Source organism: Cetorhinus maximus, chromosome 20 (genome assembly GCF_964194155.1).
Source record: "Cetorhinus maximus chromosome 20, sCetMax3.hap1.1, whole genome shotgun sequence".
Taxonomy (NCBI): Eukaryota; Metazoa; Chordata; class Chondrichthyes; order Lamniformes; family Cetorhinidae; genus Cetorhinus; species Cetorhinus maximus.
The window spans coordinates 54726335-54742121 of NC_135898.1; the positions used below are offsets into that span (position 1 = coordinate 54726335).

A 15787-nucleotide genomic window follows, 5' to 3' on the forward strand; every position below is an offset into this window, starting at 1 on the left:
CCATCTCCTCCTTTCAGGATTTACATCTTCTTCCTTCAGGAGTGACATATTCTTCCTCCAGGAGTGACATATTCTTCCTCCAGGAGTGACATATTCTTCCTTCAGGTGTTTCATCTTCTTCCTTCAGGAGTGACATCTTCTTTCTTCAGGAGTGACATCTTCTTCCTTCAGAGTTCCATCTCCTTCCTTCAGGATTTACATCTCCTCCCTTCAGGAGTGACATATTCTTTCTTCAGGAGTTCCATCTTCTTTCTTCAGGAGTTCCATCTTCATCCTTCAGGAGTGACATCTTCCTCCATCAGGAGTGACACCTTCTTCCTTTAAGAGTCCCATCTCCTTCCTTCAGGATTTACATCTCCTCCCTTCAGGATTTACATCGTCTTTCTTCAGGAGTGACATATTCTTCTTTCAGGAGTGACATATTCTTCCTTTAGGAGTGACATATTCTTCCTTCAGGAGTGACATATTCTTCCTTCAGGAGTGACATATTCTTCCTTCAGGAGTGACATATTCTTCCTTCAGGAGTGACATATTCTTCCTTCAGGAGTGACATATTCTTCCTTCAGGAGTGACATATTCTTCCTTTAGGAGTGACATCTCCTTCCTTCAGGAGTGACATATTCTTCTTTCAGGAGTGCCATATTCTTCCTTCAGGAGTGACATATTCTTTCTTCAGAGTTCCATCTCCTCCCTTCAGGATTTACATCTCCTCCCTTCAGGATTTACATCTTCTTCCTTCAGGAGTGACATCTTCTTTCTTCAGGAGTTCCATCTTCTTTCTTCAGGAGTTCCACCTTCTTTCTTCAGAAGTGACATCTTCTTCCTTCAGGAGTGACATCACTCTTCAGGAGTGACATCTCTCTTCAGGGGTTCCATCTTCTCTCTTCAGGAGTGACATCTTTGTCCTTCAGGAATTCCAACTTCTTCCTTCAGGAGTTCCATCTTCATCCTCCAGGAGTGACATCTTCCTCCATCAGGAGTGACACCTTCTTCCTTTAAGAGTCCCATCTCCTTCCTTCAGGATTTACATCACCTCCCTTCAGGATTTACATCTTCTTCCTTCAGGAGTGACATCTTCTTTCTTCAGGAGTTCCATCTTCTTTCTTCAGGAGTTCCATCTTCTTTCTTCAGGAGTTCCATCTTCTTTCTTCAGGAGTTCCACCTTCTTTCTTCAGAAGTGACATCTTCTTCCTTCAGGAGTGACATCGCTCTTCTGGAGTGACATCTCTCTTCAGGGGTTCCATCTTCTTTCTTCAGGAGTGACATCTTTGTCCTTCAGGAATTCCAACTTCTTCCTTCAGGAGTTCCATCTTCATCCTCCAGAAGTGACATCTTCCTCCATCAGGAGTGACACCTTCTTCCTTTAAGAGTCCCATCTCCTTCCTTCAGGATTTACATCACCTCCCTTCAGGATTTACATCTTCTTCCTTCAGGAGTGACATCTTCTTTCTTCAGGAGTTCCATCTTCTTTCTTCAGGAGTTCCACCTTCTTTCTTCAGAAGTGACATCTTCTTCCTTCAGGAGTGACATCGCTCTTCAGGAGTGACATCTCTCTTCAGGTGTTCCATCTTCTCTCTTCAGGAGTGACATCTTTGTCCTTCAGGAATTCCAACTTCTTCCTTCAGGAGTTCCGTCTTCATCCTCCAGGAGTGACATCTTCCTCCATCAGGAGTGACACCTTCTTCCTTTAAGAGTCCCATCTCCTCCCTTCAGGGTTTAAATCTTCTTCCTTCAGGAGTGACATATTCTTCCTTCAGGAGTTCCATCTTCTTCCTTCAGGAGTTCCATCTTCTTCCTTCAGGAGTGACATCTTCTTCCATTAGGAGTGACATCTTCTTCCATTAGGAGTGACATCTTCTTCCTTCAGGAGTGACATCTTCTTCCTTCAGGAGTGACATCTTCTTCCTTCAGGAGTGACACCTTCTTCCTTCAGGTGTGACATCTTCCTTCAGGATTGACATATACTTCCTTCAGGAGTTTCATCTTCTTTCTTCAGGAGTGACATCTTCTTCCTTCAGGAGTGATATCTTCTTTCTTAAGGAGTGACATATTCTTCTTTCAGGAGTGCCATATTCTTCCTTCAGGATTGACATCTCCTTTCTTCAGGAGTGGCATATTCTTCTTTCAGGAGTGCCATATTCTTCCTTCAGGAGTGACATGTTCTGCCTTCAGAGTTCCATCTCCTTCCTTCAGGATTTACATCTCCTCCCTTCAGGAGTGACATCTTCTTCCTTCAGGAGTGACATATTCTTCCTTCAGAGTTCCATCTCCTTCCTTCAGGATTTACATCTTCTTCCTTCAGGAGTGACATCTTCTTCCTTCAGGAGTGACATCTTCTTCCTTCAGGAGTGACATCTTCTTCCTTCAGGTGTAACATCTTCCTTCAGGAGTGACATCTTCTTCCTTCAGGAGTGACATCTTCTTCCTTCAGGAGTGACATCTTCTTCCTTCAGAAGTGACATCTTCTTCCTTCAGAAGTGACATCTTCTTCCTTCAGGAGTGACATTTTCTTCCTTCAGCAGTGACATCTTCTTTCTTCAGGAGTGACATCTTCTTTCTTCAGGAGTGACATCTTCTTTCTTTAGGAGTTCCATCTTTTTTCTTCAGAGTGTTCCTGAAGGTCCATCTTCCATCTTCAACGGTGGGTCAGTTATGCCTGGACACCTTTTAAAAATAGCACCTAGATAGGATGGTGAGATGTGAGCCATCCAGCCTGCCTCGCCGTGCAAAATGTCGCCAATCTCCCAAACTTGGGGTCATGTAAAATTGCGCAAAATACTGACCGGCCTCTGTGGCCCTGCCTCCTGCTCCCGCCACGGAACTTAGTCCGAAAGGGAAAATTCTGTATTTAGACTTTTGAAATTGAGAATTTATGTTCACTTCTAGATTTTAAGCACCCAGCTGACATCAAGGTTTCCAGTATTCAATGTATATGCTTAAGCATAGCTTAAGAGCCAAATTGTTTTATGATTGCAGATAAAATACAAAAAAGATCTAACAACAATGAAGGGATCAGCCCAGTACCACACACTAACTGCTGAAGAAAACTTAGCGATGAAACGTGTTAAGGAAGTCAACAAGCTTGTCAGTGAGGTAAAGAAAGTATAATTAATTCTGCAAATCAGATTCTTAAACTATTGGGAAAACTTTGAATAAAGTGTTTCAAGCTCCTAATTTTTAACAAAATTCATTGTCTTACTTTAAAGAGTGAGCATTTTACTGTTTTATTGGTTTGTTGTGAATAAATTAAAAATAAAACAGTTTACAACGTGATCTGGTATTTGTACTAAACAGCCTGATGTTTTTATTAGGCGGATATATATGGTGGGATTTTCTACCCGTTGAGTATGTATGTGTGGAAACCTGTCCCATATATAAACATTTCCTTCTAGTGTTAATAATAACGTGTGCCAGAAATACATGAGTGTTATGCCTTCATCTCTGTAATTGTAATCTTTATCTCTAGCAAGCCTAATAAAAGATAAACATTCTGTGGCCCAGAATTTGTGTTTGTAATGAAGGTGAAACTGTCAGTGCTTGCTGTCATTACTGTGTAAAATCAACAGCAGCTTCTGATCCGTGCGTGCATGTTAACTATGGAAATTCAGAAATTTCGGTGGGTGGTACTCTGTTCCTCCACAGGGTGCGCTGTTGTACGCTTCATGCTATCAACACAAGAATCAGTGATTCGACTTGAAATTCAACTTTATACACGCTATGTTCCCTTTGAAAACCAATGAACATGTTAACTCTTGTTCAATCGGGAGTAACTGAGTTTTGATGGTGTACTAAGCCATCAATCCTATGAACGACCTCTCTGGCCCTGAATAATTAAACTTTAAAGCGTGGAGTCACAATCCCACAGAAGAACATTTGAGAAATGGATGATTTTAAAATAATAAAATTTAATTTTTATTAAAGAACACTATACATTTAAAGGCAGAAACAATTAAATACCATACTTTCATCTTCTCAAAGACTCAATGGGTAGTACCGGGCTGCAATAGTTAGTTTATTTTTATTTATTTATTTTTTTATTCATTCACGGGGTGTGGGCTTCGCTGGCTGGGCCAGCATTTATTGCCCATCCCTAATTACCCTTGAGAAGATGGTAGTGAGCTGCCTTCTTGAACCGCTACAGTCCATGTGGTGTAGGTACAATAAATGCTGGCCCAGCCAGTGAAGCTCACATCCCATGAATGAACTTTTAAAAATAAATTAACTATTGTATTTTGATTTATGATTCCTGAGGTTGGCAAAAAATTACATGCTATTGATTTGTAAATCTATGGGAGACATTGCACGTAACAAATCTCATGCCATTTCATTAGAATGATAGATGCTTTCTCATAGGGAGAAAAGAGAAATTTAATCTCTCTTGTTCACCTTAAAGAACCAGTTCAACAGTGCCATTAACAGATGCATTTGCCCAATTTAGCTGGTCAACTAATCAGTTAGGAAAAAGTCTATGGTTTGCAACAACTTGTATGAAGGTAGAATAATAAACAATCAACTGGAAGACAATACAGCCCAAGTTATATTAGTGAGAAAAAAGAAATATTCATGCAGCAATATCAATTATTCCCTAATTACCATTAAACTGAAGTTCAAATTGAAGGTGGAATCTCGCAAGTCCTGTGGGGATGGATTTGAAGGACTGGGAGGAAAGTCACAAAAACTAGGCATAGCTTCAGCAGTCTGATGCGTTCCTGCCTCTGTGCAATCTTGCTGGGGGTGATGCGGCACTGACTTGCTTCCGTTTGGCAGTGGTAGGGTTGCCAATGTGAATAATTAATTGCCCATTTTTATGGGCTGTTTTGGAATACCACCAAGATCTTCCTGGTAGTGGACAGGGCCCCCAACTGAGTCCAAAGCCGGAAGGTACATGGGGTGGCTTGCTTGCGGGCGGCCTGTTCTGATCAGCTGTTCTAACCACCTCCCCCCCCACCTCCCCCCCACCCCACCAGAGCTGCATCCATCAGCGAACCACAGTGCTGCGGCCACTGGCCATCCTTTGGAGGGTTTCCCCCCCACAGGGGTGACCTGGCAGTTGTGACCACTGTTTCATTTATTAAAATAGATACCTCATCAGAGGGCACCCCAAGATGGAGGCACCTCTGTGGGTTATCTTCCTTCCAAGCTTGAAGGTCCTCTGATTGGGTTTACAGCCTCAGGAACCCACTGGACTTCTCCCCTGTAACTTATCAAAGCCTCCACAACTTGTCAGTTTCATTGGAGAAGCTCTTCTCACTATACACTTGCCTTGGTGACTCTGGTGAGTTGTTGATACATTGGAAAACAAGTCTCTTGGCTGGAAAATCCAGGATTCAGGGTTAAAACAGGTCTTAATTGACTTTCTAACTATCTCAACCACTTATTAATTAGTTACCCTACAAATCCAAGGGCATTTCGGCTCTCCTTCAATTTGCTCTGGGGAAAGCCAAAAGAGGGCTCGCCAATGTCAGGATCCTGACCCAGTGTCAATTTCAGGGGCTTTCCGACCCTGCATGAACCAGAACTTACCAGCATTGGACTCGGAAACAATTTCCCAAAATACCTTTCCTAATGCTTCTTCATATTCCTGTTACTAACTATTTTACTTATAAATTTTTCAGATAGAATACAAGAAGGACCTAGACACATCTAAAGGCTACAGCATTAACTACTGCGAGACTCCTCAATTCAAGAACATAGCTAAGTTATCTAAATATACTAGTGATGTGAGTTATCACAATTTTGTGTTGGTTTTAGAACTAAATTAAGAGACTAATTAGTTTAATTTGATAGGTGATCATTGCATTTATTGTATTTTGTGGTAATTGTTAATTGTATATTAATTATGTTTAATTATATATATTTGGTGGGGATTAACTAGGGATTCACTTGTGCTCCTTTAAATAGGAACAGACTGAAACTATGGTTTTTGGATTAGAAAGTGCACCGACTTAAATTTGATATCCCACTCACCAATATCCCTACCCGAGATCAAACTTCCCAACTTTTGCTGTGACTATCAATTGTATTTTTTGACTCTCCTCCAATGATCATATGACAGGCAGTTCAATTTAGTCAGATGCCGATACTTTGCTCTGACATGGTAGATTTTGTGATAGAAATATTGCTGAGGCTACCAGTGCTTGTATTAAACAGTAAATCGAACAATAAGATCCAGAAGCTGTGCACAACTGGTATTTTGCTGAGAAACTTGGCATTCAAGTACATGGAAGGGTATGAATTTGTGGTATTTGCTGACTAGATACCCACAAAACTTGCCAAAGCTAGTGCTTGTTCATTCAAATGTAAGTGAATTTTTAACTGCATGTTACATTTTAAATTACTATTAAACAGCCTCTTTGGCACTGAAAATTAACTTTTACAATTATAGTAAATTTAGCTTAAATGGTACTATCTACCCTAATTTGTAGCATAAACTGATGCCCAAAGATAAAAAGCAAGTAAATGGAGACCCAGGTAATTAATGCTGCTTATGTAGTTTGTGATCGGAAAATGCAATAAATGAATTAACTTGTTCTATTTTCTGTGTAGCTCAAATACAAAGAAGCCTACCATAATCAAGTGAAAGGCCATTATGAAGGGATAGGTATGGACAGCCGTACACTACATTGTATGAAAGTTGGAAGCTTGGCAAGTGATGTAAGTAGAAATGAAAGTAGCAATGGTAGAAATTCATCCTTAAATTTACTATTGTGGTACTTTTGCCTAGTAGCTATTTTTGATTCAAGTGGAAACACCATTCTATGTAGATAATAGTGTTAACGGTTAAGTAAGGCTAAGCGGATCCATTCTATGGTATAAATGATCTCCTAGTGGTAACACTCTAAGCCTATGAAGAATTCAGTTGTTCAGAGATCCAAAACATTTTAAGGAGAGTAATTTTATGTGTGAAGAGACACTCTTGGATAGTTTTAGATGTTGACTTGTGCCATTCATTATACAATGCAGTGAATTATGACCTGTAGCACTTGTGGTGAGCTGGCATTTGGGTAATATGTATTATTGTAACACAAAGCAAATATAAGTGCAAATATTGCATTATTGCTGCTAATCTGCCTGGCTACATGGATTAAATATTGCTAGCAAGTAAATACATTGTGGATCAAAATAACTTACATGCGCATCTATCCTGCTATTTATTACTGGGTATGTTTTTAAAAAAAATCACACATATCACACCCCAAACACCACAATTTGTTATAGATGCACAAAATTCTTTCAAATGACAGGTGATTTTGAACGCACTTCTTACTTTCAGCTTAATAGTTACCTGACCAAACAATAATTCAACTTTAATTGACCTGAACCTTTAGTTTACTTAACAGTAATTAGACTATGTCAGACTGAAGGTGTTGTGCTTGATGTGTAATGTATGCATCACACTTGCACTTTTATGAAATAAAATTTGAGCCATCTAAGAGAGACAAATCAAAACAGATGATCAAAGGTGCACACATTGAGTAGATATATATCCAATGAAAAACTACTGAATAAATATATAAAAAGCCTGTCCTGAATGATGCACCAGGAAAACTTACCAATACCAAGGCAAACCAATGAAATTTCTCAAAACATTTTGTTTTTTCAGTCTGCCAACTACACGCTGGTTGAAAAAATGTAAGAGTGAAAAGACAGTTCCCAAAAATGTTTCAATTTACTGACAAATTACCCCCCTGCTGAAACTTTTTGTAGTAAGTTTGTCTCCCTGAGGCTTGGGCTGCCTGGCATGTGTTTGGCTCAGAGACTGTTGTCTGGACTCCTGAGCAGCCGCTTTCTGCGTGTTCATGTGGTCCTGACTGTATGCTCAGGAGTTCCTCAGCTACATTGTTCTACCTGTCCTGAACCAAACCCTGAACCTTTTTCTCCAGTGACGATCAAGTCCAACCTGTTACCAGCTCACTCATGCTCAATGCAACTTGCACAACTTATTGCCAGTTCATTCGTAACCCATTCCCACACCATCACAGAATGCAGATTTACAGAGAACAGCAAGAAAAAAACCAATCAGATCTCTGATATCTGTCACGAAAGATTTAGCAGGCTAGAGCTCTTTTTAGAAAAGAGAGCACTGAAGGGTGACTCAATACAGGTCTTTAAGATTGTGAAAGTGTTTGATAGAGAAGACATAGAGAAAATTGGTCCCTGGGGCTGAGACCAGATGTCAAATTGTAAGCAGTTACAGCAGCCTGGTTTTAAAAAAAAATTTAAAGAGCTTGAGGATTTAAATGCCTTGACAACTTAACGGTTCCAATGAGTTTATCTACTTTTTACACACATTTTTGTCTACTTTTAGCAATCCCACAGGGCACTTGACTTCTCCCAAAGGGCAACCTAACTCTCCCAAAGGGGTCCCTTACCTCACAAAAAGGGTTCCCTACATCTCCAAATGACCCCGGCAGCTTTAGACCTTGTACTGAAATGTCTAAAGCCCACAAGTCGTGTTTTGCCTATCCCACTAAAGGAAATTGGATCTGTTTGAAAACTTCTGAACATGTGCAGCTGGCTCCGTGAATCACGGATGTGCAAATCACAACCTGTCCCCATTCCCCTGGCAAAAATGGTGTGTGCCAAGTTCAGGAGTGAGTCTTCTGGATTTGGGGCTCCAGCACCATTTTGGCTAAGTTGGAGATCCCTTCCATCCCATCGAAAATTCAGGCCCAGAACTAAAGGCCTAGAACTGGAGGCCGTGAATATAAGATATTAACTAATAAATCCATTAAGGAATTCAGGAAAAAAACTTTCTTTTTTCAGCAAGTGGTTAGAATGTGGAACTCACCGTCACAAGGGGTAGTTGAGACGAACAGTATAGATGCATTTAAGTGGAAGCTAGATATGCACATGAGGGGAAAAGAAAGAGAATATATCTCGATGGGGTTAGTTGAAGAAGGGTGGATGGAGATTTGTGCAAAGCAGAAACACTAGCACGGATCTGTTGGGCTAAATTGTCTGCTTCTGTGCTTTAAATACTTCGTAATATTTTTAAATCTGCCTATCACCATTTGGCCTCTAAATGACCTTAGGAAGGCACAACACCATTGCATCTTGTGACCATGAAGGTACACATCAAGTTACAGCAGAATAAGACATTGTATGGTATATTGTGCCTTTCCTTATGAAATAGCATGTCCTCTGGCTTAACTTGAGCAGTGAAACTGAAGGCCTGGTAATGAATGCATATAAAGCCATAAGGGCCAAGGAATTTATTTAGTAAGTGTTTTAGCATCAATATTTATTATCTATAAAAGGAAAACCATTAAATGATTATGTATTGTTGAAAAAAGAGACATGTCGAAACTTTTCCTCTTGCACCCTTCAGGACACGTCACAAGAATACCAAGATAGGGGGAAGACAACAATTTATATTGTATCTGAAGAGAGTGCTGATTGGTTGCAAGTGGACTCTGATTGGTAGAGCTGTTGTCATGGAGAATGCGCCTGTGATGGTGACTGACAGTTAACTGTCAAGCATTGTTTGAAATTAACCAGGAAGCTTGACCCTGATTGGTCAAGGCATTGCCCTGAGGAATGAGTCCGTGAATGGCTGTCACTTATTTTGTTTAGCTGAAACAGGCATAATGTGTGTACTTGTTCTTTCTATCTGCAAAGAACTGCAAGAATACATGTAGCTTCCAAAACATGTAAATGCATCATACTGTGAGCCTGACTGACAATCTTAAATTGGTTGTCAGTGTAACTCTTAGCACATTGAGGATTATTTAGCAAATGTTGTCCAATCGTGGAATCATATAGAATATTGGACACTGTGTTTAGAGTTTTGCAAGCACGGGCTGGTTGGGTACGATCTGTACCCTGCCCGTTGCGAACAGTGGAAGGGACATGCTGTTTGATAAGATCCACCAATCTTTGGGTGTACAGCCTACATACCAGCATCACACTGGCACTGAAGTTCATATGCCACATTACTCATTTGTTTGATAGGCAGAACGTCTTTTTGGCTTGATGGCAGCATCCTGTTAGTGGTGAGTACCACTTGTGTTGCTACTGCATAGTAGCAGTGTGAAACAGCTAGCTTCACCTGTTGCTCAAATTTTTGAGACACCTTGCCCTTCCAGGGTAATCTGAGGTAGACTGGGCACTTTTCTGGGCCGGAAGTGACGGCCTTCGCCCCGTTCATGAGTTTGCATGATATACAATGCGAAATGATCTGATCAGGGTAGCCATTATCCTGCAGGATGCCTCTGATGCACCCTATTTCAGCATCGAGCTTGCATGCTGAGCAAATGTTCGGGCTCTATTTACAAGGTTGCTGATAAGACCAATCTTATAGTGTGTGGAACGGTAAGAATCCCAACACATATATTGAACAGTGAAGCCAGGCTTGCGGTAAACCGTGGTAGAGAGCCCCCTGGCAGATTCCTCAAGTAGTATGCCAAGGAAAGGGAGTTCATTTGACTGCTCCACTTCAAAGGTGAATTTGAGCGCAAGATGGAGCCAATTAAGACATGTAAGGAAATCATTACATGCAGCTGCAGATTTAAATGTAGCAAGCATATCATCCACATATCGGAAATATGAAAGCGGTAGGCCTTACGCCCCAAAGACTGGAGGATCTTATCAAACAGCTTGTCCCAGCCACTGTTCGCAATGGATAAGGTACAGACTGTACCCAACCAGCCCATACTTGCAAAACTCACAACACAGTTTCCAACATCAGATGTGATTCTGCGATTGGACAGCGTTTGCTAAATAATCCTCAGTGCGCTAAGAATTACACTGACAACCAATTTAAGATTGTCACTCGGGCTTGCAATGTGCCGCAGTCGCGTACACTGGAAGCTATATGTATTAATACACAGGGCCCTGTTCTTTGCAGGCAGAAAGAACATGTACACACATTGCACTTGTTTCAGCTAAACAAAATAAGTGACAATCATTTGCTGACCCTTTCCTCAGGGCAATGCCTTGGCCAATCAGGGTTAAGCTGCCTGGTTTAAATTTCAAACAATGCTTGGCAGTTAACTGTCAATCACCCATCAATGGTGCATTCTCCATGGCAACACCTCTGCCAACCAGAGTCCACTTGCCAATCAATCAGCACTCTCTTCGTATACAGTATAAATTGTTGTCTTCCCCCTATCTTGGTATTCTTGCAAAGTGTCCTGAAGAGTGTAAGTCGAAAAGCTTCGAAATGTCTCTTTTTTCAGCAATACTCAAGTTCTGTACTGCCAAATGATTATGTTTAATTTCAATACAATATTAGCTTTATTTGGTTTATGTCTATTTCTACTGAGTTCAATAAAAGTTTAAAGTGCAATCACTACTCACTCTATCAGGGAAGCTGGCTTGGAAGAGTTTCTAAGCTGTAAAATTTGTAAGAGTTATATCAACATGCACTTTTGAAACAACAGTCAATAAAGCACATAGAGTTAATGATCATCTCTGCTGATATTAATTCAGCTTCCTCAGCCTTATGGTTTACTAAGGGGTGAATTTTCCGGTCAGTGCTAACGTGTACAATGACGCGCGGTGACGTCGGGCGGGCGTCCCGATATCTCCGCGAGTCATTTAGATTTTCAGTTTGGCGGGCACACAGCCGAGTTGGCTGCGCACCCGCCGAACTGTCAAAGGCCTATTAAGGCCTGTTAAAAACTAATTGATATAATTAAATGAGCTGCCCGTTCAACCTTAAGGTTGGCGGGCAGGCGAAGAGCCCAGGCGGGCTTTGCATTTTTCATGGAACCTCATCCACGGGTGGGATGAGATTTCAGGAAGTGTTTAAAAATTCAATAAAGTTAAAAAAAAATTCATTGACATGTCCCATGTCACTGTCACATGAGGGGACAAATTTTAAAAGTCTTTAATTACTTTATTCAGATGTTTAAAACTTAAACAAATCTCCCTGAGGCACAGAGGGCGCAGACCCGGACTCGGGGAATCCCTCCCTGCCCACACAGGGAGCGCTCAGCGTTTCCGGGCAGGGTGCCAATTGGGTTCGTGCTCACTCCCGCCTGCCCCTGCACAACCCCCCCCCAATGGGGGGAAAACTCAGCCCCAGGTGTTCATTGTACTTACACCTGCCTACGCAGATTTTTCATAGACTTTTGCACTGGACGGTGCAATGATCAGAAATCCATTTCTACTGGGGACTTTAGTTCACAGGTGTGAACAAGCTTGTATCTCTTTAACCAATCAGGTTGAAGGCTATTTGAGGTTCGTCCAGTCTGGACCAGGGAATGTTAGTTAGTATATTTAATTCAATGCCAAATCATGTACAGTAAGCAAAATTGAGAAGGAACGAAAGATGGGATTAAGAGAGAGAGAAAAAAGAGACAGAAAGAAAATGTTTTTTTTTGATATTTTAAAATGTACAACACTGATTAAAATCTGAAGGAATGAGACTCCACCCTTGTAAAAGTTTATTTTCAGCACCAGGGAGGTTGTTTTGCAGTAATTAAGATTTATCATGCTGTTCAAATTTACTTACACTGGAATAGATAAGCCATAACTTTTTACTGATCTTCATGTAAATACTGCAGGTTCATGCTGTCCCATGAATCTGAATGTCTGGTCACTCAGCGAGATACTGTTATAGTGGATCTCCTGGTGGACCAGGCCACTTCGGATAACAATTCCCTGATTTCCCTGTTTAATTGATTCCTACTCCGCTGTTCCTATGGCCTGGATTTTCACTGAGTCGGGATGACACGGGAACCCTTTAAAAATGGCAGGCAGATTCAATTCCGGGATTCCCGACTCCATTCCTGGGCTGTCTGATTTTCGGGAGTGCCTTTAAAGGGTGTGGGCTGGTGCCTATCAAATACCTGAACCTGGTGCTCCTGACCTGGCTGGCTGCATTGCGGACATGGGAATCTCCTACTCCTTTGCAATTTTCATGGAATCAGGGCAGGTTTTAAAATACTCATGGTTCACGACCCCTCAGAGCAGTCGTGAACTCTAGCCTGCATGAGAGGGCCTTTTAAAAGGTAAGCTCAGAAGGTCCTACTCATGCCCTCCCCCCATGCCAAGCCCTGCCCTTCCACACACCCCCCCATGGCCCTTCATGGGGTGGATGGAAGGGCAGAGCTTGGCATGGTGGGCATGAGGAGCCATGGCGGGTGGATGAGGAGCATGAAATGGCATGGATAGGGCAGGGGGAGTGTTTGGAGGGTGAGGGAGTGTGAGGGGTGAGGGTTGGAGGGCCTTTGTGTTTTTATTTTAAATGGGACAGAGTCCCACAGCAATGAGGTGGGCCTTTTAAACAGCCCACCTCTGCACCCAGCAACTCCCGTGGCTACCTCCAAACTTCTTCCTGTGTCGACTGGCCTGACTGCAGCCCGCACCCACCACCATCACTACCACTACCCCCTGCAGCCCACCCCACACCCTGCCCAGCAATGAAGATCCAGCCTTTGCAGGCACGTCCTCCTGAGGTGGGTGGGCCGAGCTGGAAATCTTCCCAGCTGCTGCTACCCACCTCGCGGATGAAAATCCAGGCCTATGTTCCTATCCTAACTGTCCATGTATGGTTGCCAGTAGTTGCAGTCCAATTTTCTTTCTAATAATAGTGAGCTTCGTCATTATTTATACTGCAAACTCAAGTCTAATATTTATAAAATAACAGCATAATAAATACAACAATTCAAAAAATAGTCAAAATCTTACTTGTGCCGCTTCCAAGTTGCTTTGGCTATTTCTCCCCATTTGCTGCTCCTCTGCCCCTTCTACTTATCTCATCTTGAGCCTCTCCTTCTGCTCATTGAAGACAGAATGTCTTGACCCCTAAGCAACCACATTAATGTTATATGTGCCAAGTGTCCATAAAAATAAATGTACAAAAGCACAACAGTACTGAGAGCGCTGTGTCAAAATTAAACCACCACACTACACCTCCCTAAAAATTATCATGTGATCCTATAACTCTCAAGTTCCTCCCTCTTATCCTGCATCAGCTCCAACTCCCAACTTTGCCATTCCTTGTCAACCTCAATTACAACCCGCCTGCCTCTCAAATCCTCAATTACTTACAGTCGAATCAATTCACTACATGCAGGAACGAGAGCCCACACTTTTAATTGTTATTGTTATATTTGTTGTTATTTCAAACAATCGTTTAATTGTTCTGGGTCAGAGGTTGATTAGCAGTTAGCAATAATTATCACATGGTTAAAAGGGTACTTATATTATTAATTATCAGGATTGACTTTCGGTGACGAGTATAATGGACAATTAATAGCTAATACAGCAATTTCATGAAACTTAATGGAAGGTTAAGTGCCAGATATTGTTTTCACAAAGTTAACAGTGGCACGGTGGAAATTGTCCAGCAACAGGTGGCATTTCACAATTCATGGGCTGTCTCTTCCTTGCCATAAATTGCTGGCTGATCTCTGCTAATAATAAGTCAATCACTCACTGTTATTTTTTTCAACAAATTTGTCCACGTAATTATAAGTGTCAGAAGCCCACATTACTAACAAGAATGTGAGAGTTTTTTGATACGTATGTTATAAAAATTAACACAAAATTTTCCCAATGCAACAGACCTGGGATGGATTCATGCTGGAGCCCAGTTTTTGCACAGTAACCATTGGAAATATTGGGCGGTATTTAATGGGGGTGACGGGGGTATCGCCTGTCAGCTGGTGAGCTGGCCAGAGCCCTGTGTTGCCTCTTTTAGGTGCCACCCTTAAGACACTTAACAGGACAGCAGTGGACCTGCCCTGGGATCAATGACCCCAAGGGAGGGAGTCACTGCTGCTGGTACGACACCCCCCTGAGGGCTAGTATCATCACTGGGTCCTAAAGCCATAAGTGAGTGATGGCAGGAGAGTGCTTATGGAATGGGGGTTGTGGGCAAGGAGGGGAGGGTGATCGGCAGCAAAGGTAGGGGGGTGGCTGTTAGCGGCACCCATCCCGTCCCCTCCCACCCACCTTCATTAAGCCAGGGCTCTTGTTCAGGCCCTGACTGCTTTGAACGAGGGATCCCTGCACCCCTTGCTCACCCCGGAGCCCACAAACAATCCTGCGCAGGCCTGCTTGCTGTGCTCCCCTCGTGGCGAACCTCACACCCGTTGCTGGGTTAATACCAGTGGAAATAGGATGAAGCCCTGATTTCCCACTTAAGGACCTCAATTGGTGACAGGGCGGGAAGGCCATCCATGGGCCTTCCTGCCATGAACAGAATCAGGAATGTGGCAGTGTCCCCACCTGATTAAATGCCCCTTCGCCACCAAACGTGCCAAAAAGGACATCATTAAATTCTGCACATTGTGTTAAATGGAATGGCTCTCACTTGTGGTTGGGATGTCTTCCACAAGTGGGGTGGGAAAGTCAAAAGGAAGAACCATTCCTGGACAGTTTCCTGCATTTCTTGGTGACTGATCAGTGATTAGCTGCATGCCTGGCCCGGAAGACCAAGGGAAGAACCATAAAAATACAAAACAGGAGAAATTTACCCCAGAAATTCCCTCTAAACCATAAAAGCGTCTGAATTCACCTTAAACATAAATTCTAAAAGAAGAAGGAATGCAATGGCCGAAGTTTTGCTGGAGTGGGAAATATTGAAGTGTGTGTGGTTAGTTAGACTTGTTCATGCACATTTAGGGTTTCAATGGTTTTTGCCCACAAAATTATTGCAAGTGTGAGCTGACCATGTTACAGCAAGAGCGATGGGACATCCAGGATCCTGATGAATGACAGGGCACCAATGAGATTGAAGGATTGAGAGATAAAATGTCTTGTTGATATTATCTACCATTGGACTGTGAACATTTGATGACAGTCAGGTGAATGAGCTGCATTACACAGCTAT

At 42.2% G+C, this 15787-nt stretch overlaps 1 protein-coding gene across 2 annotated transcripts in view; it reads left to right on the forward strand.

Moving 5' to 3' along the window:
- The window catches only part of nrap (nebulin-related anchoring protein), a 119492-nt gene that overhangs the window by 22248 nt on the left and 81457 nt on the right, over positions 1–15787 (forward strand). The window contains exons 10-12 of one of the 2 annotated variants that reach the window (XM_078564700.1): positions 2977–3093; positions 5616–5720; positions 6547–6654. In XM_078564700.1, coding sequence (XP_078420826.1) covers positions 2977–3093; positions 5616–5720; positions 6547–6654 — 330 coding nt within the window. The remainder of the gene's footprint in view (positions 1–2976; positions 3094–5615; positions 5721–6546; positions 6655–15787) is intronic. The other variant, XM_078564701.1, reaches the window with a different exon arrangement.